General features: G+C 43.1%; 2 protein-coding genes across 3 annotated transcripts; one reads left to right on the top strand and one right to left on the bottom strand.

Moving 5' to 3' along the window:
- Positions 1-14000: 14000 nt before the first annotated feature.
- On the top strand, positions 14001-18755 carry LOC100682423 (4-hydroxy-7-methoxy-3-oxo-3,4-dihydro-2H-1,4-benzoxazin-2-yl glucoside beta-D-glucosidase 1d, chloroplastic-like). Its single transcript, NM_001425159.1, has 12 exons — positions 14001-14437; positions 14728-14797; positions 14961-15019; positions 15522-15597; positions 15741-15812; positions 15905-15992; positions 16348-16606; positions 16710-17043; positions 17147-17181; positions 17421-17523; positions 17877-17982; positions 18200-18755. The coding sequence occupies exons 1-12, from the start codon at positions 14162-14164 to the stop codon at positions 18414-18416; spliced, it is 1695 nt and encodes a 564-aa protein (NP_001412088.1). The 5' UTR covers positions 14001-14161; the 3' UTR covers positions 18417-18755.
- Positions 18756-20662: 1907 nt separating this feature from the next.
- On the bottom strand, positions 20663-26353 carry LOC123191097 (SART-1 family protein DOT2-like). 2 transcript variants are annotated; one of them, NM_001425158.1, is made up of 13 exons: positions 26011-26353; positions 24812-25416; positions 24513-24678; positions 24365-24425; positions 24105-24218; positions 23933-24026; positions 23795-23861; positions 23658-23717; positions 22928-23534; positions 22447-22817; positions 21959-22179; positions 21349-21430; positions 20663-21162 (listed from the first exon to the last, which is right to left on the bottom strand). In NM_001425158.1, exons 2-13 carry the CDS (start codon positions 25372-25374, stop codon positions 21082-21084), a joined length of 2487 nt encoding a protein of 828 aa, NP_001412087.1. In that variant the 5' UTR covers positions 25375-25416; positions 26011-26353; the 3' UTR covers positions 20663-21081. The 2 variants fall into 2 exon arrangements, with proteins under 2 accessions (NP_001412087.1, XP_044459808.1); XM_044603873.1 differs by having other exon boundaries at positions 20696-21162; positions 24812-25411; positions 26011-26316.
- Positions 26354-26629: the final 276 nt, after the last annotated feature.

Raw genomic sequence — 26629 nt, 5'->3', positions numbered from 1 at the left:
TTTTACTTTTAGTGATCCAAGATCACATTGAGTCCATAGGAAAAGCCAATACTATTAAAAGGGGATGAGGTGTTACTTAATGGGTTGCTTGCTCAAAATGCTTTGTGATATGCTCTAGAAACCCTCAACTATTTTCTCATATCCACATATGTCCCAAACCAAAAGTAAAACTCGGCCCCACCGAAATACTCTATCCGGCGCCACCGAGTTCTTTTGACATAGCCACTGCCACAAACCCTAGTCACATCGGTCTTACCGATAGGGATCTCGGTCTCACTGAGATGGGATTCCAAACTCTCTGTTTCCCTTTGTAACATTTCGGTCCAACCGAGATGAGCGATCGGTCCCACTGAGTTCGCAGTGCAAACTCTCTGTTTCCCCTTCGTAACGTTTCGGTCTCACCGAGATGAGCGAATCGGTCCCACCGAGTTTGCCTGACCAACTCTCTGGTTAGCTTATTACCAAAATCGGTCCCATCGAGTTTGTGTAATCGGTCTCACCGAGATTATGTTATGCCCTAACCCTAATGAAATCGGTCACACCGAGTTGACATATCGATCCCATCGAAAAACCTAATGTTCACATGTTGAACTAAATCGGTCTGGCCGAGTTTCATTATTCGGTCCCACCGAGTTTGGTGATTTGCGTGTAACAGTTAGATTTTGTGTGGAGGCTATATATACCCCTCCACCCACTCTTCATTCGTGGAGAGAGCCATCAAAACATGCCTACACTTTCAACATTCATTTTCTGAGAGAGAGAACTACCTACTCATGTGTTGAGACCAACATATTCCATTCCAACCATATGAATCTTGATCTCTAGCCTTCTCCAAGTTGCTTTCCACTCAAATCATCTTTCCACCAAATCCAAATTGGTGAGAGAGAGTTGAGTGTTGGGGAGACTATCATTTGAAGCACAAGAGCAAGGAGTTCATCATCAACACACCGTCTATTACCTTTTGGAGAGTGGTGTCTCCTAGATTGTTTAGGTGTCACTTGGGAGCCTCCGACAAGATTGTGGAGTTGAACCAAGGAGTTTGTACGGGCAAGGAGATCACCTACTTCGCGAAGATCTACCCTAGTGAGGCAAGTCCTTCGTGGGCGATGGACATGGTGGGAGAGACAAGGTTGCTTCTTCGTGGACCCTTCGTGGGTGGAGCCCTCCGTGGACTCGCGCAACCGTTACCCTTCGTGGGTTGAAGTCTTCACCAACGTGGATGTACGATAGCACCACCTATCGGAACCACGCCAAAAATCTCCGTGTCTACATTGCGTTTGCTCCCTCCAAACTCCTCCCTTTACCTTCATGTGCAATGTTTTACATTCCGTTGCTATACTCTTAGACTTGCATGTGTAGGTTGATTGCTTGACTAGTGCTAAGTTGCTAAAATCTGCCAAGACTTAAAATTGGGAAAATGCTAGATTTTTATTTGGTCAAGTAGTCTAATCACCCCCCTCTAGACGTACTTTCGATCCTACATCGGCAAAGAGTAGGTGTGAGACCCCTGGTGCGCCATGACAGAGCGGCAAGGGTTCAATAGCATTTGTTCTCACCCCTGCTTTAGAAGCCCAGACAGACCATCAACTACAAAAAAGAATGAAAATGGAGACAGGGGATCACCCTACTAGAGGCCACACACCAGTGTGAACGATTGTGAGAGGGTTCGATTGAATTTAATATCTCACCGTGGTGACGCATGCCATGATCTATTGCACCCATGGATGAGAAAAACCCATCTTAACCATCATTCGCTCCAAGAATCCCCAATTAACACAATCACGGGCTTTAGAAGCATCCAATTTGTAGGTTATACTAGGCTCTTTAGAAAGGAAAAAACTTTACACCACCCTAGTTTTTTTCCTTTTTTCCATATACTTTTGTTTGTATTACACAAAAAGGTCAACGTCTATTACGAAAATGTTCATCGTATATTAAGGAAATGTTCACCGTGCATTTTAAAAATGTTCATCGTACACCAAGAAAATATTCATCGTATTGTTACAAAAATGTTCAATTTATATTTCAAAAAACTTCAATGTATATTACAAAAAAACTTCTGTAAGTGCATCTAGTGCCCCTTAGTGATTTTGGTGTATTGAAGACTTATAGGTTAAGGGACTAATGCGTGTGTGAGTGTACACAGGTCTATAACTCTATGAGGAGTTTGATATTTACAGGAAAAGTCGACCCCTAAAAATGAATATCTTCGACTAAAGATTTTGGTATTTTTGAAGACTTTCATGAAGACTTTGAAAGTGAAGAAATTGGTGTGTCCGTGAAGACTTGATATTCATGCGAGAAATATGAAGCTTGAAGACTTTCGTGTTCATAGTTTTGTTTTTCTCTTTCTTGAGTCATAGGAAACACCGTACTGTTAAAGGGGGTCGAGGAAATACTAAGGAAAAATTTCCATGTGATGCTCAACTCAAAATCCTACACCTACCAATCCCTTCGAGTGAAGCCATTGGAAATCTCATACAGTTCAGTCAATTTCTTCAGTGACAGAGACGAAGTTCTTATGGTCTCTGAGGAATTTGTCCTGAGTGAGGAGTTAGGGATTCGCCAGTGCGGATTGCCTACACAGTGAGGAACATGATAGCCCTGAGGATTTTGCTACTCAAAATTCTGACAGTTGCTGTGCTATGCGCCAGCTGTCCCAAAATATCTATCCACCTAACGGTCATATCATTGAAAGGCATTTATGTCTTATCATGTCGGGCTGCTCCCTAGGCTATAAATAGCCACCCCCTACAACCACTAGCTGATTGGCTGCTCCAAGAGAAACTGACACTTGTCATTTAAGAGCAACCCATCCTCCGAGGACTTTGAGCGAAAATCATCAAGTGAGGAAAAACCAAAAACCCAAAACCCAAACACCTACAAACCCCAAGTGATTGAGCATCACTGAAGAGATTGATCCTAAGTGGATCCGACGCTTGTTACCTTTGAAGACTGTGCTTCTTCCAGACGGTTAGGCGTCATGCTCTAGAGCATCCAAGAGGAATTGTGGATCGCCGAATGACCAAGTTTGTGAAGGTTTGGAAGTCGCCTGAAGATTTACCACGAGTGATTGGACGAGGTCTGTGTGACCTTAGTTCAAGGAGAATACGGTGAGGACTGGGTGTCTTGGACTAAGTGTCCTTGACTGGGTGTCCGGGACTGTGTGTCCTCGAGTTTAAATACTCAGCCGCTCCAACCAGACATACAACTGAGACAGCAGTTGGAACTGGTCTACCAAATCATTGTCTTCATCGAGCTTACTGGTTCTATTTTCTCAACTCTTTCGTTTCCTCATAACTGTGTTGTATGTTTGTTCTTATCTGTGTTTGAAGACTTTGACTGAAGACTTTCTCAATTTCCTCAGTTTAATTTCTTCAGTCTGTTTGTCTTCATCATGTGTTATCCTGTGATTACGCTTCCTGTACTCTGTGTCTGTCTTTATTTCATCATGATGACTATGCTTGTATTCTGTTGTGTTTACTTTTGAGTACTTATTCCGCTGCTAGTAGTTCTTTGCTAAGGAATTTCCTCATCAGCAAATTCCTCAATGAAGAATTTCATAAAAATCGCCTATTCACCCCCCCCCCTCTAGTCGATATAACGCACTTTCAACTTCACTGTATTAAAAAAAGTTCACCTTATGTTCAATGTGCATTTTTGAAAATGTTCATCGTATATTAAAAAATTAAAAAGTACCCAAAAACTACATAAAAATTAGGAGGTAAAAAAGGGAAACGGGAGGGAAAATGAAAAAAAAACGCTTCACTACAGTGAAACAGTGAACTGACTTTTTATTTTGAGCAACTATGGTGAACTGACTTGAGTAGCGTTGCCGCTACAGAGAATGCTACTGGGCCGGCCTATTGCGCTACCACCCTGTGGCGTCATCTATTTGGCGCGTAGGTCACTACATAAGCTCCCCCCAGCTCTGACCGAAATTGCATTTCGGCAAACCCATTAGCTCTTTTTGGATTTGGGAAGGTTCAAACGGTTTTTTCTTTTTTCTTTTTGCTCTTTCCTGTATTTTTCATTTTATTTTTTTAATTTGTAATTTTATTTTATTTTTCATATTTATCTCTTTATCTTAAATACTGATCATTTTTCGAATACATGAACATTTTTTCAAATCGTGTAAAATTTTAAAATTGCAAACATTTTAATACAAATCCATGAACACTTTTTTAAAACCTGAAAATTCATTAAAAATTTTTATTTTTGTACTTTTTGAAATTGTGAACAGTTTTTATACCACTAAATACTAACATTTATGTTGATGAATATTTTTTGAAAATTACGGAACAATTATTTAAATTCACAAACCTGTTTTTCTTTTGATGAACAGTTTTCAAATGCATAAAATGTTTTTAATACATGAATCATTTTTTAATATATGCAGTTTTTTGTAATTCACGAACATTTTTGAAAATTTCATAAACATTTTTTGAATTCACGAACATTTTATGGGTTTCAGGAACATTTTTTGTGCACGAACATGTTTTCAAAATTATGAATATTTTAAAACTATCGTGTATTTATAGAAAAATGTTTGTGTGAACTGCCGCAGTCACCAACGAGAGCCTAGGACTTGCTCCCCAAGGTATCCCTCACATTGTGAGCCCCGCCGCCGGCGGCCTCAGACCCCTTGGTCCCTCTTCGACGGCCCCGGCGCAAGCACGACAGCCACCCTTGGGCGTGCCCACCCAGTCGCCCGTAGTCTCGCTAGCCATCAGAATGAACACCATATGAAAAAAAAATATCAAACGTGCATTAGATATATCAGCATCAATGATTTGAGTAGTATAGGGAAGTAGTTCACATAATAGAATGGGGACCAAAGGAAGCATTCATGAATGGTTATCACTGGTGCATCAAGGTCATGGTGAATTAAATGAGCAAGATGTGGTAGATTGAGAAGGATTAAGGGCACAGCCAACGCCGACCCTTAAACCGCCTGCATACGTTTGGACTATGAAAGCCATCCAACACGGGTCTGTATCTGTCCACTCGGCGGCCCGGATGTCTATTTTCTCGTAAACCAGGGACAAACATGGGGGGAGGGCTTCCGGACCGCTACATGGCCCACGTCTGACCACCCTAGCCCGCCAAAAAAAACCACCGCCTCTCCCACGCTTTCCATCCAACGCCCCGCGCCACTTGCCGCGCCACATTCATGCCAGCCTAGAGCATGCAGCAGTCGGCATTGATGCCCGTGATTTGCTGCACGGGAGGGCGGCACTGATGGATGCGATCTCTCGAGCGTCGCCGCTTCAATGCGAATGGTGCATCCCGAGAAACAACCTCCGCCGTTGCGCCGCATTGAAGCGGGCTGGCCGCCCATTCAGCTTACTTGCTGCAGCTATTTAAGCCGTGTGTCGGTGACGCACAGAGGCGCACTCCCCTGAGCACCTCCCCTTCCCTTCCCCGTCATCGTGCCGGAGCCCCTCCTCCTCTCCGATAACTGCGGTGATGCCGAAGTCATGGTGATCCGTGCCGGCAGGTGGCGTTGGTAGAAGCTCTTTGTATGGTGGTTCTTGGTGGCGCCGCCCTCGCTCTCCGGCTCCTTCGGCATCCACGCCAGCCGGCTCCTCCGCCAAGTAGGAGATAGTCATCTCCTCTGGTGACGAGGAGGACCATATGCCGCAGCAGCGGCTCCGCTTTCTCTCGGAGGCCGCTATGACGAACAAAGAGTTCGTCCGTTAGATCGATATAATGACGGAGCGTTCGCTCCGACATGAGGCCATCGCCACCATCGCCGACGCGCGTCAAGGTGGAGCCGTTGCCCTTGCCGCGCCACCGTGTGAAGCACGAGCCGCCGTCCCACGCTCTAGCCGGTCAAGGACGAGCCGGCCTCGCCGCAGCTCAACTGCGGCGTCTAGATCGGATGCCGCATGAAGGATAAGCCATCGTCGCCCCCGCACAACCGTGATGTCCAGATGGGATGCCGTGTCAAGGACGAGCCGCGTCACTGCGCAGCTCGTATACCATGCTGCCACACGTTCATCACCGCGACGCCAAAGGTGGAGCTGCCGCCAGGGATCACGAAGGCGCGGGGCCGTATCCTCCACTACCTCAGAGGAGTCGGTTACGGCGGTGCCTCCGGCTTTTGGGCCATGGTTTCCAAGGCAAAGCGTGTGACGTGGCAGCACGCGAGATATGACAGGCACAATCCTGGTCACCGCTCAGTGTTCGCCAAGTCGGACGTGGCGCCGGAATGGGCCCGTAATGACCCTGACCTCGCATCCGTGTAGGCGCTCGATCGCTTTCTCACCACCGTGGACACGGGCGCCAGGCGCCGCCACCGCCTTGACAGCGAGCTTGCCAAGATTGACGAGGAGGGCCTCTTAGCGGCTGCTCCGCCAATGCCGGTCGCAGCAAGGCCGCCGCCAGGGCTCCGAAGGCTACATCGGCAGTGGCCGCGGCAGCCCTCCGCACCACGCAACAGGAGGCGAAGCGGCTCCTCCGAGAGCGGCAAGCAGCCGTTGGACAAGCTGTCGCAACCGTCCTGCGCCGTTCCGCCACTGGAGGGACGACGACAACGGCGACATAGACGGCAATGGCGGTGCAGTAGGGAGGGCGGCCACGCATACGAGGTGGTCGCCCGGTATAGGGTTTAGGTTTTTTTTTGTTAAATGATCGAAATATCGACCTTTTTATGTAAGTTATAATCGAACTTGAATGAAATCCGTCGTGTTTGCACAAATTTCGTCTGACTGGTTTAAAAATTGTTGAAATGCATGCGGACAGTGTTGGATGGCTGCCTCCCGCATACGTGTCCTGGGACGGAGGCGGGAGCATATTTGCGGGTCGGCGTTGGAAATGCCCTAACATATCATGTAGAGTACTATACACATAGGGGATTAGGTAAGAAGAATCGATCAGCCAATGTTGAAGTGGTACGTCAACGAGCTAGCGTTTCATGCATGCAACGAAGGAGCATTGGTGTTGTTGTGGCAAATTGGCAATATAAAAGTTGGAACCACAAATCATATTAAGTATCTGTATGCAATGATCTATTTACGTGTGTGTGAAAGAAAATACAACTTGACGCAAATACCATACATGGACAAGATTAGAAGGTATACAAACTATGATTAGAGCGATGTAGATGTGCGAAAGAAAATACAACTTAACGCAAATACCATGCATGAGCATGATTAGAAGAGATACAAGCTTTGATGAGAGTGATGTAGATAAGATGATCTAGCAAATTTCTATGAGTGTGCCCCGGTGAACACCCTATATATGTTAGATGTGCGGCTATAACCCATGTTAGCTAGAGTGATGATCCTGTGTAGATACTATTATGGTCTTGGTGGCCTTTTGTACTCCTAGTGCAAGATGTTGGAAACCTTATACTCCCTCCATTTCATAATGTAGTATCTATAATTTTTTGCAAAAGTCAAACATTACAAACTTTGACCATATCTATAGAGAAAAATAGATACATCTAGAATACCAAATGCACATCATTGAATATATCGTGAGTTATATTTTCAGAATGTACATGTTTGATATTGTCGATGTAGATAGTTTTCTCTATACATTTAATTAAAGTTGGCAAAGTTTGACTTTCATAAAAATCTATAGACACTACATTATGGAATGGAGGGAGTACTACAATAAGAGAAGGATCGATCCTGCATGGATCCATGCAGAAGCTGCGGTGATTTCATCATCTTTTCGGGAAAGAAAAACAACATTTTTATTGAGGTTCCAGGGTTGATGGGGCGGTGGAGCTGTGATTTAAACAGAATCCAGCTGCTGAGGACATGGTGGTCAACTGTGGCTACTGACTGGGCGGTCGGCTCGATCTGTATCTGCATGGGGGAGCCTGAAGGATCTATCTCCCTAATAAAGGCTTGACACGTACACATCACATGGCCATTTTAAGCATACTGACAAACAGAGCAGGCCCGAGTACGATCGCACGGGGCGCCCAAAAATTTGAGGGCCCAATTTACGTCTTAAATAGTAGCATTTAATAGTGTATTGATCAAGAGAGTGATGAATACTTGATCGCCCATGCAATGTTCCAACTTCCAACACCAACCAGTTCCAAATTCCAAGGACAATCAATACAAACACACACATTTCTTTTGACCTCTCTCTATTTTGAATAACATTAATATTAATAATTAACGCTACTAGTACTTCGTTGGATTAGAAATTCCACATGCATTGAATTCATAACTAGTACTTGAAGTAAATCACTTTGCAAATTTGTTCTTCGGTTGGTCGTAATGGTAGTATCATAGTTATCATGCATGTCAATTAGGAAATTTTGATGAGGTGTCATAGCACTAAATGAAGAAAGAGATGGTGGAGTATCATATCATGATACCGTATCATAATAAATGCTATGTTGCTTTATGTCATGTATGGCAATAAATAGAGTAGTACATGATACTAATATAGAGGAGTACTATGCATTAGGGAAGTAGTATCATACACTAGTATCATATGCATGATACTAGTATATGATACTCCCCATTACAACCAGCCTTCTCCGGTTCTCCATTATCCTTGATGCAAATCCCTTCACAAATTCTTCAAAGAAATTTAAGGGTAACAATGGATTCATATGCTCTGCTCTCATCTATTGTTTTTTCTTGTCATCATATATCACTCTTGCATTCACTAAAAGAATGGCTCTCGCATTGTTATTGAACAGATTATGTTTGTACTAGCAAAAAAATAAAGAATGAATTAATTTCATAATTAATGTTTTCAATATAAAGGGTCTAGTTTCATATTTAGCACCGGGCCCCCGGATTCTCAGGTATGGCCGTGAAGAGAGTAAACTTAGTGAGTCGCGGTCCATGGTCTGTGGCATATGGTGCCATGGATCCATGTACGCATGGACCCGAATAATAGTGGTACTCGGTGCCAGGAAATATGGTAGTATTTACGTGTGGCCTGTGGCGCCATGTATGCATGGACCCGAATAATAGTGATACTTATTTCGCAAAAAGAAAAGAATACTCGGTGAGCGGCTGTTCGTCGTCTGCATGCATGTGGGACGTACGCGCGATTCTCGTCGACGTGTTTCTTATTTGGATCAGCATATTTCCTGGCACCGGCATATCCTCGAGCTGGCCAATCGCATCGCTCGACGTAGCTGCCCTGGATCTGGATGGCATTATATATTGGTGCGTGATGCACACCAGGCCGTCCGTATCAGTGGCGACAATGCGCCACATCGGCGTGCATACTGCCACGTTGCCCTTGCACCGTGCCCACCGCACTTGTATCGTGGCCAGGAGACACCCGCCACGTTCCCTCCGTGGCCAATGGATTCAAACTGCGTGTTCCTTTTTCTTTTTGTTCTTCTGAAAAAGATCCAAATCAATTACAAAAGTTCATCGAAAAGTACAAAGCACTCTAAACATGATAAAAAAAATCACCAAGGACCCTGAACCATCGAACGACTCTGTGTGAATGAGCCGCGCAATGCGCCGCGGTCGCCACTCCTATACCACTGCCAGTGCGAGCATGACCATGCCAAGAACAGTTGGAAAATGAATGGTGGCACTGAGTGAGTAGTTGTCAGTCACATGCATTGATGACACCAGCATGTAGTCAGTCCAGCTAGTGTTTCACATCGGTAAACATAGATGGCTGGACGGTGTACATACACGCTACTCTATGTTGCTCGATCCACCGTCTTGGTCTGTTGTGCCCCTCATATTTTAAGTCAAATTTTGATCATAAGACAATTTATTTGACTAACAGGAAACTTTGATCATAGACGTATAGTATACATTGTATGCCAGTCGACATCATAAAATCTTATTTCTTTTTGGCTGTTTTGGCCTTGTAGTAGCCTTGTGGCCTTTTGTAATCCCGTGTGAGATGTTGGGTTTAAACTTTGCAATAATAAACGGATGTGTGCAATAACCGCACCCTCTTTCTAACCCCAAAATAAACAAAATCACATCCTCTATTGGAAGGGGGAAAGCATCATTTATCGAGGTTCTAGGGTTGATGGGGGCAGTGGAGGTCCTGCAATATTTACAGAATGCGGTGAGAATTTGGTGATCAACAGTGGCTGCGGATTGGGCACTCGGGATGATCTGGATCTGCATGGGAAACATAAAGGATCTTCCATTGATGGTAGGCTTGAACAGATACTATATTTTTGCCAGAAACGGCAGAACACACATCATATCACATGACTATCTTACCCTATCGGTACCCTCCTAAAGACCGTAGCTGCCTGGATGTAGGAGTACATTATTGCTGCGTGATCCACGCTAGTACGTCTGTATCAGTGGTTACAATGCACGGCACTGTGCGCCACATAGTGTGCCCACCGTACTTGTATCTTAGGCTCTTAGCACTTACATGTTTCCTGCGTTGTCTCAAAAAGAAACATGTTTCCTGCGTGCCCAATGCAGATGGTCCCGAATTAACCGTGCGCATGTTCCTTGCTCTACACAATAGACGCTATGCTGATGCACAGGAGCAAGGTAGGACACGCATGCATACTCTTGATGCTCATGCGCCGCAGCTCACATCAAAGGAGACCCGTTCGGAAGCACGGTATGCAAGCAAACCGCCGGCTGCTTTTATAGAACCGAAACTCACATGCCCAGGATAGACCCCATCTGAACGTGCGGCGGCTATGGGCTGCCCTAAGGCCAATTCGTTCGTCCATAAAGCCTCGAGGATCTCTCCCCTTCATCACGAAGAACGAATGAAGAGTGGGAGAGAAAGAATAAGGAAGAGATGAAAAATTAGAGTAAAAAGTAGATGTGTTTTGCGATTGTGTGTTGTTATTTCAATCAGCCGTCAACCCTCATGTATATAAGAGGCGGTTGGACTTTCTGTACAAGAAAAAGGTTTGGATTGACCTCCAAAACCCGGAGTTTGGTTCCAACTCGGATGTTTGCTTCGAACTTTTCAAAACTGTTCAGTTTAAAAGTTGGCTGCGTCTTGCGAGTCACTTTTCAGACAGTATTCGAATTATGATGAAAATGTGCCCAAAAGAAAATTTATTTGTTTCAACGAGACAAACAACTCTCGTGTTGGACAGTTTTGATTCGAGGCCATATTGAGCGCCAAATAGCTGGTGCAAAACAGGCAATAACTCATACTATCCATCAGACATAGTCATGTGAGTGTCGGGTGTTGGACGTCACTTAATGCTCACGGTAGGGTTGTACTGCGCGAGCTCTAACTTTTGTGTACGATCTCGGATTAGGATGATCCAAATGTCAAAATCGATCGACTCGACGAGGCGAAAACAATCTGTATAGAACACTTTTTCATATGAGCTATCTTGGATGCATATTTGACCAACAATACTCTAAATACCAAATAGTATTACTTTGAGCACAACTTTGACCCTTGAGATGAGATCGGATGGCGATGACCCAAACATCAAAATTGTTCATCTCGAACACACAATGATTTTTGATATTGTACACTTTCCCATTTGAGTTCATCTTATATAAGTTTCTTGTCATGGCAAAATTTGGTGTCTACAGTAGGAAGTAATCGCTTTCGCTATAAAAACCGAGCTAACCACCAATGCAGATGGTCGCGTAATTTGCGGAGATTCCCCCTAGAGTGAAAAAGTTCATTAGTAATACAATTAATATAGCACATCTGCCTATGCTCTGATCGGGCCCAACAATATTAATGACATGGCAGATTCTTCTTTCCTAGCCATGTGATACTGACGTGACACATTGATCCTCGCCACTGATAAAGACGTAGTACTCTTTCCGTTTAGGTGTATAAATCATCTTACAAAAACCAAATAATTCCAAAACACTTAGGCGTGATCCATTAAGTCCCATTTCATTTTTTTGTTTCTTGACATAAGTAAAGGAATCAACCAATAAGAGATTGGGGGCGTGTATGCTTTCAATGGCTTGAGACTACCAAACATGACATGCAGTGGTCAGTTCATTGCATGCAATGCTATTAATTAGTAAATAAATATTAAGTTCTCTCGTTTTCCCCTGTCTTGGTCACGGTGTACAACCTAAGATGATTTAAGAGTCATAGTGGGAGTAATTTAGGTAGTAACATAGAACACTTAAAGAAAATTTTGCTTATGTGGCATGTAGTTAATGAGGAGAGAGGTGTTTAGAGTAACATAATATGTTATTGTAACATAGCGCTTTCCGAGAAAGGATGAGTCTATAAACTAATAAATGATGTCATCTATGACACTATAGTACTATGTTACTTTGCACTATGAAGATAGTAATTTAGACTAGTGTCATATGCACGACACTACTATAAGTTACTCCCCACTATGACCAGCTTTATGCACCTGGACGGAGGGAGTAGTACTATCTCCGTCTTGGGTTATTAGTCCTTTTCGTATTTTGTGTCAAATTTTAAGCATAAATTTAACTAATAAATATTAATGCATGTCACTAAAAATAATATCATTGAATTCATATTTAAACATAGTTTTTGATAATACTATTTTTACTATACAGATAACTTATATTTTATTGGTTATAATTATGATTAAAATATGACATTAAATACGAGGGGACTAATAAATTAGGATGGAGTTTTCTTTTTTGGAAAAAAAATTTGGATGGAGTTTATGTGCGGTTCAGGCAGCAATATATTACGTAAAATAAATCAAGCCAGGTACGTTTAGCGATGCGATGCGATGCGATACGCTAGCTGGACTGACAACATGCCGGTGACATCAATATGTAGATTAATAGTGTACTTATAGAGATATGGTACCTACCAATGTGCAAGATAAACCTTCTTTATAGGGATGGTGTAAGATGGCCTTGTCTTGATCTCAACTCACGGCGACGAGAAACGCGGCGAGAATCCTACGTCCCCCACATGCATGTTGAGGACGGACAGCCACTCACTGGATGTGCGGACTGTACTGAAAAATGCAAGAACCACGAGCCACGCGTTGCACGAGCAGTTTATTGTTCCGACCACCAACGGTGAGTTGCAAGAAGGTGAAAAGGCCACTGTTCGGATCCATGCATCTCACCACCGGCATCGTTAGCATCGTCGGCGTATTCCTGGTAGAGATGAGTACATGATTTAGATGCAAATTTAGGGGGCTAGACCATTCTGATGATGTAGTAGGTAGGTGATTTAGATGAGGACTTCGGGAGTTTCTTTCTTCTATAGGGTAGTATTGATGTGATACATACGATTAAGGAGTACTTACTTTAGATAATTTTGAACTGAAAAAGGTGGTTATTTTTCTAGCAAACACAAAAGATCTGATCAAGGGTGGAGCTAGCATTGGTTACGCCGCTAAGTTAAGCTAACTGGATTGACACACTAAAATTTATGAAAAACAAGTTTATGAAATCTTATATTACTTGAGTACTTGCAAGATATATGTCGAGGGACAGCTTTGCTCTAACACTTGCATGTAGAGATGGTTTTCCAGCTGAACATACCTTCCTGGCCGTATGCTCCAGCCGGGTAGACGCCATCATAAAAATATATCTGTCCTCTAGCCTCTGCGGAATATATTATGTACGGAGCCATCTCTTACATGCATAAATAACCTGCAAAGGAGATGAAGCACTTTTATTATTAAAAACCATGCCCTTCCTGATAAGCCACAATGCCTAATATAAGGCAGCTGCCCCAATAAGAATGTGTGTAGAAAATTGTTTGTCGATACCCCGCAATCAATTTCCGAACCTATTACATGCACGGCATGGGGGGTAAAGATTTGAAACTACTGTTAATTAGCTTAAGATAAGAAGAGTTTCAACATGTCGATTAGGGTAGAGAGATTGGTATTTAAAGAGCCCAGTTTGGCCATTTCTCTTTAACTTAGTGTGTTCAAATTTATATGTGTGCCATTTGAATGTCTACAGGTACAACTTTTCAATGTTCTCTTTAATTTATTTAAAAAACACATTTTTTTGTTACATTTGACCCAGAGGGATATGCTCCTCTGCCATACTTGTTTTGGGGTGAGCTGCTGGAATGCACAGTGGTAAGTTACAAAGAGCTCCCACCAGGTTATCCAATTGCCTTGTGTCTTAGCTAGGGTTCCAGCCGCAGCTTCATTCTCATCCCACCACCACCCCCACTTGACAGATTCTCCATCCGCATCTATAAATAGATGCATAAGCATACAAGGGAACTCACTCCTCAAGCTGCTCACAACACTTCAGCCAGCTGCTAGCAAGAGATGGCTCTACTTGCTGCCGCTACCCTGAATCCCACCACCCACCTTAGCCTTAGAAGCCGTGCAGGACGCAACAGTGAGAACCTATGGCTCCGGTCTGCTGCTTCATCACAGAAGAGCAAGGGAAGGTTCTGTAACCTCACCGTCAGGGCAGGCACACCGTCAAAGCCAGCAGAGCCCATTGGGCCTGTGTTCACTAAGCTCAAGCCCTGGCAAATCCCTAAAAGGGACTGGTTCGACAAGGACTTCCTCTTTGGTGCCTCCACTTCAGCGTACCAGGTATTGATTATTTTCTTTCTAGCACAAATGTATATCTGTTAACTTAAAAGAAATGATGGTGTCAACTGTTTCAATGATAACTACTCCCTCCGTTCCAAAATACTTGACTTCCATTTGTCCAAAAATGAATGTACTTATATACCAAAACATGTCTAGATACATCTATATTTTGATAAATGGAGGCATGTATGTGGAACGGAGGGATACCTAAGGGAAAACATGATGTCAAAATGCATGTTTAATGGTTTGTTCAATTGCACAAAATGTTATATATGTCGTCATCTGTGTAGATTGAAGGCGCTTGGAATGAAGATGGCAAGGGGCCAAGCACTTGGGACCACTTCTGCCACAAATATCCTGGTAACATATACCCACAGCCTCAATTTTTGCTCTATCTATGTAACATAAGTTGATATATATGATATATATAGCAACAACAAGATCTACTTTTCAGTGTTACAAACATATGATATTATTCTTTGCTGCATCCTTCTCCTTAATTTCATGTGTATATATATGACAGAGCGCATATCCGACGGGACCAATGGGGACGTTGCAGCAGACTCCTACCATCTGTATGAAGTAAGTACTGAGATGCTCTGTCATATGCACCGCATAACTCATCAGTGGGAATATCCAAGGCACAACTACAATAATCATGCTAAGGGAACAGGAAAATTTTCAACAATTTTATCACAGAAACAAGATATTAGAAAAAAGAAAATACTAAGGAAATTACAAGTGGATATATTAAAATATTGTTAATAAGAACATTAATTATTTTCTACCGCATGAATTGTGTTTTCTGGCCATGATTATACCAAAATCAAAAATTGGGAAGCTGGTCGAAAAAGGTGAGAGTGGTCCTTCCATATTTTTGGGACATGCATGAGTTTTGGGTAACAAGCTAATATATTGGTTACATATGCGAGTTAGCTCTTTACATGTAACAAATGTTATGAGAGGATTGATTTCATGTCGTTGCATTTTTTTTGGAAGGACCATTTTGAATATGCACTTCCAATTAAAATATGCATGATAATATTTTGTCATCATTATTCATGTCATCATTTATGACTGGCAGGAGGATGTCAAAGCGCTGAAGGACATGGGCATGAAAGTGTATAGGTTCTCCATCTCTTGGTCGAGAATACTGCCAAGTAAATACAAAATAACCATATATGTTTTGTACGGTGAATAAGTTACGAACAATATAGATGTCATGTACAAATTAGACGCAACTGATAAGAATTGTTATAATATTGGGGTCCTAATTTCAGCACATGTTTATTATGGCTTTCAGATGGGACGGGAGAAGTAAACCAGGCAGGCATCGACTACTACAATAAGCTGATCAACTCACTGATAAGCCACGGTGAAAACCCTTTTCTTCTTGGTTTGATTAGTGCTTAATGAGTCAGACTCACAAGGGCTTGCACAAATAATTATTTGTTTTTTCAAACTCAGACATAGTGCCATATGTTACAATTTGGCACTGGGACACCCCTCAAGCACTGGAAGACAAGTACGGCGGCTTCTTAGATCCGCAGATTGTGTAAGTATGCAGCAAACAAAAGAAAATTCATTTGTAAGAAGATGGTTCTAAAGAAAGATCAGTAATTGCAATCACGATATGTATAGAAGCTACCAACTATAATATTGTTAAATTTGATTTTAACAAGATTACTTTCTATATGATTTTGCTTATACACGATTTGGTTTCGCGTTTCATGTATAACTATTAGAGGAAGGCCATTCGTGGACCATGATTTAAAAAACGTTTCTTTTCAAATAACAAACAATGTTGTATTGTCATTCGATGATGCATCAGTAAACTAACATTAACTGCTTATTGTTAAGCTAAAAAACAATTTTGTTGAACATCCTTCGGGTTTGATTTTTTTTTTCAGAGATGATTACAAACAATTCGCCAAGTTATGCTTTGAGAGCTTCGGCGACAGGGTGAAGAACTGGTTCACCTTTAACGAGCCACATACGTATTGTTGTTTCTCCTATGGAGAGGGGATTCATGCTCCTGGGAGGTGCTCGCCGGGGATGGATTGTGCCGTCCCAGAAGGAGACTCGCTCAGAGAGCCATACACTGCTGGTCACCACATCCTCTTAGCTCACGCTGAGGCTGTTGAGATGTTCCGAACGCATTACAACATGGTACATAAACAAACAGAGAGATATACATTATCTAGGAAACAAGTAACAACTAGTGGTATGCATTTGTATATTTAATTTATTTATATTGACGAACCAACTGCAGCATGGAGATTCCAAGATAGGGATGGCTTTTGACGTAATGGGTTACGAGCCATACCAAGACTCCTTCCTCGACGATCAGGCCCGGGAAAGATCCATCGACTACAACCTCGGATGGTTCCTGGAGCCAGTGGTTCGTGGTGACTACCCCTTCTCCATGAGATCACTGATCGGAGATCGTCTACCCGTGTTCACTAAGGAGGAGCAAGAGAAGCTAGCCTCGTCATGTGACATCATGGGGCTCAATTATTACACCTCCAGGTTCTCCAAGCATGTTGACATTTCACCGGACGTTACGCCAAAGCTGAACACCGACGACGCTTACGCCAGTTCAGAAAGTAAGAAAATATGGTTGAGGACAAACCTTAGTACTTTACAGATCCTTTGAGAAATTTGATGTTCTCATACTAATCGTGCGCCTTTTTTCTTCTTTTCGAGCAGCTACAGGGAGTGACGGGAATGACATCGGTCCTATAGTATGTATCTTCCTACTACTTGATTGATTTTGCATACAACATATATGATGATAGTGATAATGTAGATTATTTTAACCAAAATCTTATGGTAGAACTAGTCAGCCAGTACTTTAGTTAAAATTTTGAACAAAACAGGTTAAGTGGCATAGACATGACAATGCTTTGTTTCTGCAATAAAGCTTAAACAAATCTGAAGTTTTTTCTCTTTGTTAATTCAAAGTTTGGACATTCATTTGCAGACTGGGACTTATTGGATTTACATGTACCCAAAAGGCCTAACGGACCTCCTTCTGATCATGAAGGAGAAATACGGAAACCCACCCATCTTCATCACTGAGAACGGTAAGTAGTGATATGTGCGTGTATATATAGCATTGGATTTTGTAGTACTCCAATGATCAATCATCGGTTCATATCGAACTTTAGTTAACTTGCAGCAATTATCTTTTCAGTTCTCATCGTGTGGGCCTTTTGTCAAGGGGTTGATTAATTAGGTAGTTTTCAGTTAATAAAAAGTTTGAAAATCTGACATCAAAAGTAACTAGTTAAATTTCCATGATCCTCAAGACTGATACACACTAATCTTTAAACAATCTTTGTGGTCGAGTGGTACTAGTTCCCTATCGATGGACATGATGATGGTTTGTGAGAGGCTTTTTTTAGTGAAGTATGATGGATTTAACTTGTGTGTGCAGGAATCGCTGACGTGGACGGCGACGAAACCATGCCAGATCCGTTGGATGACTGGAAAAGGCTGGACTACCTCCAGCGCCACATCTCAGCCGTCAAGGACGCAATAGAGTAACTACCCACTCTAAAATCCTAGTACCTTTTAATTACTTTGCACTTTGCCTACATATATAAATACAAACATACACACACATACACTAATAATACATTGATTACTCGCTCAGTGGTACTAGTAATGTTTGTACCTTACCATGCATGCATATGTATATGTATACATACACACATGGTTGAATTCAAGCTAAGCTCTTTCATATATTCGTGCCTTCAGCCAAGGCGCAGACGTACGGGGCCACTTCACCTGGGGTTTGATTGACAACTTCGAGTGGGGCAGCGGCTACAGCTCACGTTTCGGCCTCGTCTACATCGACAAAAATGACGGCTTCAAGCGCAAGCTCAAGAAGTCAGCCAAGTGGTTCTCCAAGTTCAACGCCGTTCCAAAACACTTGCTTGGTACTACCAAGCCAACTGGGCAAGCTCCCGTGTGACGGAGAAGCAATGTTATGTTCAAATAAATAATCCAATGCTCAATGCATGGTATGCAGTTTGAAGAATAAGTAATCCAATGGATGCAATAAAATGAAGGAATGTGGCCATTTACTACCGGTGATGTTGAATTAGTAGCATTGACTCCAGAGGGTGTAGCTCTTCAACATCCCGCTCTGGCTTCTGGTTTGTTTTCTTTATGTTGGGCTTACCTGTGTTGCAGCCCAGCCCAAATTATTTCCTTTTTGCTTGGTGAACCTTCGTATTCGATAACTATGTATTTGTGGAACTCGCCGACTTATCTATAAAGTGGGGCTTCATGCCTGTTTTTTTTTTATGTTGAATTAGTATGGACCATGCATGGCCGGTATATTTAAGGGGAATCTCAAGGGAAAAACTATGTGTGTTTACTGTTGGATTCTACCCTCAACAACTCAGCCATCCATAAATCTATTTTAATGATAGCATGTATTTGTAAAGATTAGAATGTTGCCCTCTTAGGGAAATGCTGAAATGGATTTGGAATCTAGAAAATGAGAAAGGAGTTTGGCAGAATATGCTGCATAAAAAATATCTTAGCAAACAAACCCTTTCTCATGCTGGCAATCAAAGAGCTTTTCTACTACTTCTGCAGAAAAGAAGTACATAATGGGAAATCACTAGATTTTGGGAGGGTCCCTAGATTGGTGATGAACCACCCCCATCCGGTTCTCTCTATGAAATTTAGTGGAGTTTACACTATTACCTTCTCCCAAAACATCACTATGTACAAGGTGATCTTGAGTCACTAATGCCTTATTTTAGAAGGCTCTTTGGGGAGAATATTTAGAGCGAATGCTTGTAATTCCAAGGGACATAAGCAAATGTCAAGCGAAAACTCTGTATGTTTGTTGTTTCATTCTGAACTCGATGGCTCACCCATCAATAAATCAATTTTTTCATGATGGGCAGCCTGAAAAAGAGAAGAAAGGGCTATTTGCCGTTGTGTATTTAAAATGGAAATATGATATAATTGATTACATCTCTCTTGATAGTTCCGCTAAAATGTGAATAATTAGGTTGTTTTATACTTCAACTACATAATTCTTTGATAGAGCAAAATCGACATCTTGAGTGCAGTGGTCTAGGCAGGCATCATAGCAATTAATAGTGTAGTCTAGGACATAGAATCCATATTATCAAAAACATATCAAAAGGGAGTTTTCAATTAAAAATCAGGATGTTCTGTTTGACGACGCAATTCTTTCATAGAGCAAATCTAAGATCGTAAGTGTCGAGCTCCGAGATGGCATCATATTTTCTGTTTTGACATTAAAACCCCTTATTATTAACTTGCGATAAGAGTTACGTCATTAAGCGCTAGGGGGGTCCACTGAGAGCTAACTGACCCCCTAGCCATTCTCATGGCGAAATTATTAGCTTTCGTACGTAGAGCATTGTTCAAAGGACTGGAAGTGATTTCACAAGCTAAACGATGGCAATCATCAAAGATCGTTGTTGCTGCTCCTGCCAATCTGCCCCCTCCTTCATCGTATTTATAGATTCAAAGTTATCTGAATTGATGACCACTCTATTGCATCCAGCAGCGAAAGCGGGAGAGAGCCCGGGGTGGAGCACGATGGCGTCTGTCATAAGAACATCTTGGCACCAATCGGTTTTCTTATTGTTGCCTGCCACAATCATTTGGTCAGTGCCTCACGCAGGATACCACTCACTAAGCCTTGGAGAAGCATCAAATACTGCACCAACATTCGATTTAACCTGACCCTATAGGTATGCGTCAAGCTTGCAGTACATATACAAGTGTTGTACTCCCTCCGTTCCTAAATATAAGTCTTTGTAGAGATTCCACTATGAACCACATACGGATGTATATAGATGCATTTTAAGTATAGATTCACTCATTTTGTTCCGTATGTGGTCCATAGTGGAATTACTCCAAAGACTTATATTTAGGAACGGAGGGAGTATATGTTTGTTCCTTTTTTTCTAGCGACATTCTGGTTGCTCCCTAAAAAAAGGCAATGCTTGCAAATATTGGTGAGTTGAGGAAAGAGAACATGAATTAATGAGCCTGTGGGTAGGCATCCTACACCGGGGGCAGAGGCAAGGATGCGGCGCCCGGCGAAGAAGGGAGTAAGTGTTGATGGGTGGACATGACTTTGGTTCACCCACTACTGGAGAAGGGAAGGCAGCTACGGATTTCAGCCAGGAAACAAGACACGGAGATGGCCCACGCAGCACAAAACCCGCTCCACACCAACTGACAGCCATAGCACCATAAAAAAAACATTAAGCATGCTATTGTAGTGTCTGTCATGGAAAAGAAATCCTAAGAACTGAGTGCGTAGCTACAACTTGCATCATTTTCCACATAAAGGTTAGCAAGCATGCTTCTCTCTGCAACTTTTAGAGCGTGCATGGATAGAAACATCGTTGCGTTACAAGTTACACCATCTCTGTGTGTGTGTCACCATCAAAACAATCGGTTTAGGGTGCAAATTTACAGGTTATTAGTACATTTCAGTGCATCTGAGGACGGGTGCTCCTGCATGTGGCAGGCGTTTGGCGCCTTCCGTCCATGTCCGTGACTCATAATCTGCTCCAAGATTGCATACTCGCTATAGAGCTGCCGCTGGTTCCTGTTCACTCCACTCCGCTGCAACCTCAGTTCTTAGGCTTCTTTGGCGGCAGAGGCGGCATGCCTCCGAACTGGGCGCTTCGTTTGATGCCCAGAAAGTGCTCCACCTGATGAAGAATTAGGTCAGTAACAAGTACGTACATCTGGATATGGCAAAACACTAAATGCCCAATTCAGTAAATGCTACTCCCTCTGATCCAAAATAACTGTAGTTCAAATTTGGTCCAAGGCTACTGCCACTTAGTTTGGATCGGAGTACAGAACAGGAGAGGCAACATCATATGCCAACCTACCTTTTTGTCGCCGAGCATGGGCGTCAGACTCCCGGGATGCGCCTTCTCCACGCTGGCAAAGCCACTAGCGTCGCCTGTCGGGCTACATCACAAACAAGAACTTGATCAACAACCTCGGCAAGAAAGGAACTTGCAGGAAGACAGAAAACTAGGAGAACATTGCAGGTTAGTTAGTATTCAAGCAGGACCAACGCATTTCAGATAGCATTTGCAATATTCAGACGAGACGTTTTATGAGATGATCGATATGTAGTTGACATTAGAGTCGTTTGGAATCTTTAACATATTCAGTTATTCACATCTCAATCAGAGTCGCAAAACAAAAATCATCAGTATGGCCCTCGAGCCCTTATAATCTCTACTAAATTTAAATCACCCAAACCTTATCCAAAGGTCTGGATCAGGAAGTCGCGTAGCACCCCAAACTCACTAGAGTAGATATCCTAGATTATAATCATTAATTAATATACATTAATTACCTGTACTCATGAGTCATGATTTATAATAAGTTAACCAAACGAAAGAAAGTTTTGTCAAGAAGAAAGCATAGTAGCATCAACAGGACCAACAAACATGGACTATACAAATTAGAAGCAAGTCATGAACATACCCTGATTTTGCATTGCCACTTAAAACAAGGTATGGTGTTTGGCCACGAGCTTGAGCGTCTCTCATCTTTTCCGCGGACATCAAAGGCGTGTCAGAAGATTTCATTTGCTTAGCTTTCATATCATCCTGGTACTTCTTCTGCCGTTTTTCCAGCTTCATTTTACCTGGTCCCTTGCCATGGAATTTGTGCGAAAGATCCCTAAATGCCTCCTTGGGTGTCATCTGGAGGAAAAACACAAAGTTATGGTAAATAGCATATCATTGTTTTGTGGCCAGTGCACATGTTCTTCGAAAGGCTAAACAAATACACATGGAAAAAGATGGTGTCAAAAATGCGTATATCAAGTGGTATGCAAAGATAAAAAATGATAACCAATGCTGCATAAATCATAGCTACCACACCAAGATGCACCTCAGTACTATAAGATTTCATAGAAAGGAGACCCGAGTATGAGGGTGGGTAGGACAGCATGCAAGATGATTACTTACCACTCGACCGAATTCATCCATTCTTTCTATGCGGATCTCTTTTTTCCCGTCCTGGGCCTCTTCCTCAATACCAACAAGCTTGCTTTTCTTCTTGTCCGTGGTTCTGCCTCCCCAATTTGTGCCCTCATTGAGGGTCCCTCGCTCCTTTAGAAACTTCAAAGCTCCACCCAAACCTTTGCCAACTGCAGCTTCATGCACAACCTCATCCGGTGTGACTTCTTGCTCCTCTACATCCTTTCTTGGGTCTTCAATGACAGCTTCCTCTTTGATCACTCCCAATCTGCTTGTGTCATCTTTTGCTGTAGTACCTGAAGGCATATCATCATCGTCTTCATCCATAAACACATCTTCTGCTTCTGGCTTGCGTGTTTCTGCAACAAGATAGTAGCAACAGTCAATATCAATACTCAATACAATTGATTCATTAGTCAGCTCTGTACAATTGTTACAAATTTATCAGAAAGTACTTCAAGTAGGTTACCTTCATTCAATTGCAGACCCCACACAAACTCTTCCATCTCAGTGATAACAACCTTATTCTGTTGTGCATCTCCCTCTGCAGCATCTACATCTCCTTGTCCCTTGTTTGCAGCAGCCATTTCTGCTACAGACAGAGGACCAGAACCTGCAGCCTCTTCCTGCTTCCTTAGAGATAGCTTCCTTGCTTGCTCCAGAGATTTCTGCAGATCTTCATAATCGTCACCAAAAACAAGTTCTTCCTCTTCAGCCGGTTTACTGGGCATTTTCTCCTGACGCAATGCTTTGGATGCCTCTTCAGCCTTTGTAATGGCTACTTGGTATGCATTGCTTCTCTTTTCAGCATCAGCCTTTTGCTCTACCTCCCTAGCAGACTGTCGTTTACCATTATTCCTGGACCCAAGATCAGCTGCTCCCAATCCAGAAGCAATTGCTTCTGCTTCAAGTGCATCCAGATCTAGCTTTTCTTTCTTCCTATGGGATTTCTTTTTCTTTGGTTTCTTAAACTGCAGCATTTCATCAGCGGTATAGTAATCTGATGCCATCTTTGCTGCGGAAGTAAGGTCTTCTGTCTTTTTCAGAACAGAGCCACCTTCAATCCTTTTGCGGAGCTGTCAACGGGAAAATGTAAATTAGTAAATCTACGCAGAGCACCGGCTTTGGCATTTCCAGGTTATCGTAGAAAACTACAGTACCAATAGCATATCAGAATTTCTAGGGAAAATATAAATTACCTCTTCCAACTTCTTCTCTGCTTCACCAGTGAAGCGCCCACCTTCATCAAGTGTCACTCCCTGTCAAGTGAAAAGCCCAAAAGATTAAAGAAATATCAATAGAGTATCTACCAATTGAAGCAGAACAGCATGTTTACCTCATCTTCCATTGGGTCATCATAATGTGAGAGCATAGGTTTCTTTGACATCGGGTCATCATTGAACCTACCAACATATTCAAGAAACAAGGATTATGATGAGAAAATTCATCTAAGAAACACAACTAGTGAACTTACTTGTCATCATATGTTCCTTTCTTCTGCGCAGCCTTGTAAGCTTCGTTTCTTTGCTTCTGCTCACCAATCTCAATGTTCTCAAGCATATCAGCCTCTATAAATTTTAATTTTTACATAAGTCAGAAAAGGTCAGAGGGAACAAGTAATAACAAGTAAAACAACAACACATTACCTTCATTGATATCCCCATCAGCCAGAATACTCTGATCTTTGAGAGTCATGACAACTGCTCCACCTTCTATGACTTTGTCAAGCCCGTGAAGAACCTTCACTCCAGATAAGTGGTCTTTTTTCAAAACAATGTGGGGAAACAAGAAACATGTTAGCCTGACTTCCATTGAAAGAAAACTACGACTAAAATAACTCATTACAGCAATAAATATAGTGGTTGACAAAATAAACTTTGATAATTCAGGATTTGTGGGTGATTACCTCCACCAAGTTTATCAGCCTCGTCATAGTCATCATCACTATTTTCTGCTAACATATCATCCTGAAAATTTTAAACCATGAAAGTTATTAGTAAATAACATGGAGTCATGCTGGATAACATATCCAAAACAAATCACTAAATCATCACCTGTTCCTCAAATACTCGTGCAAGACGTAACGCCTTCTCCTTTTCAGCTTGTCTTTTCTCATCAAGTTTGCGACTCTTGCCTACCCAGGATAGTATCTCTGAAGCATCATCTTTATCATCCAGAATTCCTCCTTCCTTTTTATCCTTCAACCTTTCTTCCTTGGCCCTAAAGCAGATAGCCTAATTAGAAATTATTTGTATTCTTAATTGTTCAACAAATTAAGAGATTGACAGTGTGCAAATTCATGACTGAAGAAAAGGCTAGTGAATCGAACAGAAACAATTACTCAAGGGCATACCTCGCAATGCGGTCCCGGAGGGCAGATGTGGAGGCCTGGTCAGGCTCTCCTGGGAGGTCACCTCCCTTCTTCTGGTCTCCCTCATCACCCTTAGGCAAATCTGCGTCTTCTCCACGGTCCTTTCCCCTCAACTTCTCCCGTTCCCTATCCTCCTTGTCCTTGTTCTTATCTCTGTTACGGCTCCTGTCCTTGTCCCTATCCCTCCGTTCCTTTTCTCTTTCCCGCTCCCTCTCTGTATCCCTTTCCCGATCCTTCCCGCGATCACGGTCACGGCCTCGGTCACGCTCTGAATCCCTATCCCTGTGCTTGCTGCTATCCCTGTCTCTGTCCCTATCTCTTTCCCTCTCCCTATCCCTGTCCCTATGCTTGGTATCATCCTTGTCCCTCCTCCTCTCATCCTTATCTTTCTCCTTCTCCTTCTCCCTCCTCCCACTGCCATGGTGATCCTTCTCCTCCCTCCTGTGTCTATCCCTCCTGTCCTTGTCCTTGCCACGGTGCCTGTCGCCACCATCAACATCCATCTCTTCCACTGCCGCATCCCTAGCATCGTCAGCCTCCCCCATTACCACAGTCCAAGATTAACCAACAAGCAGCAGCCCCCTGCCCTGGAAAATATCAGTTAAGAGCACATTAAACAGTGGGGAAATGGAATGTTTGCCTCAAATTCAGTGGCATTGTATCGCATATTCGCATGCACTTCAGTTGATTGCAATGGATGTTTTAAGTTTTTCTTGATGTGTCGCATTGCCCCACCCCTCTAATTAAACATGTTTCTATTCATAACAACAAATAGCCCATTTGAGAATTTGAGGAAACATAAATGCCCATCTCTGTTCTTTTCTGTCCTCCAAACAAATGCACTTATATCACTAGACTCAAACCTGCAATGATAGATATCTCTACCTGACACAAAACTGGACGAATTGACCCAAACACAACAAGATTATGCAGCCCATGGACAACATAACTACGAACTATTCACACATCAATCACATTCCCAGACATGGATTCCTCTTAGGGAGACCGCTGCACCAAGTCCGCAAGCCAACTAGTTCACATCTCACAGTGAGGTCCACGACTAATCGCCAGTCACAAGCAAGGCAACGCCCCGTCCCTCCCACCCTCCGTAGCAAGACCTAGCTAGGGTTTAATGGACCGCACGAATCACGCAAGGGGGGTGGAGAGCACACAGGCCATACCTCGTGGAGGCGGCGCTGGCCGCAGGAGAGGGCGGCGCCCGAGCCCGAGGGGCGCGCGGCGGGGTAGGGGCCGACGGGTCGCGCTGGGACCGAGCGCACCGCCCACCAGCTCCGCGGACGAGGTAGGGCTTCCTCCTGGCCCAGCGAAAGGGGTCGCGTCCGGGACGGGCGCCGGTGCCGGCGGAGGCTGCGGCAGATCACGGTCTGCGGGCGGGGCGCGCGGGCTCTCCGGCGGGAGGAGGCGGCGGCGGCGGAGGAAGCCGATGCGCGAGAACGAGACGAGACACCGGCCGCCAAATCCGAACCCACGCGAGCAGCGGCGGCGTAACCCAGAGCAGAGCTTTCTTTGGGCCTGATGGCGGTCGGTGGTGAACTGGTGACATCGGGCCAGGCTGGCCCGTAGTCCAGCGATAGATGGGCCGCGCAACACGTTGCATCATATTTGATTGAGCCCGGAGAGCTGATTCTCAAAAAAGAAAAAGATTGAGCCAGGAGAATGCCTGATTTTTTTTTCTTTTCAGACAAACCGTATTAAAAAAACATAAGTACTTATAGCATTCTAAAAAAAATACTCCCTCATCCATTTCTCCGACAAGTATTTCAGGTTTGACAAACTGTC

Source organism: Triticum aestivum, chromosome 2A (genome assembly GCF_018294505.1).
Source record: "Triticum aestivum cultivar Chinese Spring chromosome 2A, IWGSC CS RefSeq v2.1, whole genome shotgun sequence".
Taxonomy (NCBI): Eukaryota; Viridiplantae; Streptophyta; class Magnoliopsida; order Poales; family Poaceae; genus Triticum; species Triticum aestivum.
This window is presented reverse-complemented; position numbering and strand designations above follow the sequence as displayed.

Excerpts from the sequence above, each read along its gene's own strand:
- LOC100682423 (NM_001425159.1), top strand. The coding sequence starts at position 14,162 with ATGGCTCTACTTGCTGCCGCTACCCTGAATCCCACCACCCACCTTAGC. Across the intron at positions 15,598-15,740 it reads TTGGTCGAGAATACTGCCAA|ATGGGACGGGAGAAGTAAAC; the intron begins GTAAATACAAAA and ends TATGGCTTTCAG. Across the intron at positions 15,993-16,347 it reads TTCTTAGATCCGCAGATTGT|AGATGATTACAAACAATTCG; the intron begins GTAAGTATGCAG and ends TTTTTTTTTCAG.
- LOC123191097 (NM_001425158.1), bottom strand. The coding sequence starts at position 25,374 with ATGGGGGAGGCTGACGATGCTAGGGATGCGGCAGTGGAAGAGATGGAT. Across the intron at positions 24,679-24,811 it reads CTCCGGGACCGCATTGCGAG|GGCCAAGGAAGAAAGGTTGA; the intron begins GTATGCCCTTGA and ends TATCTGCTTTAG. Across the intron at positions 24,426-24,512 it reads CACGAGTATTTGAGGAACAG|GATGATATGTTAGCAGAAAA; the intron begins GTGATGATTTAG and ends TAAAATTTTCAG.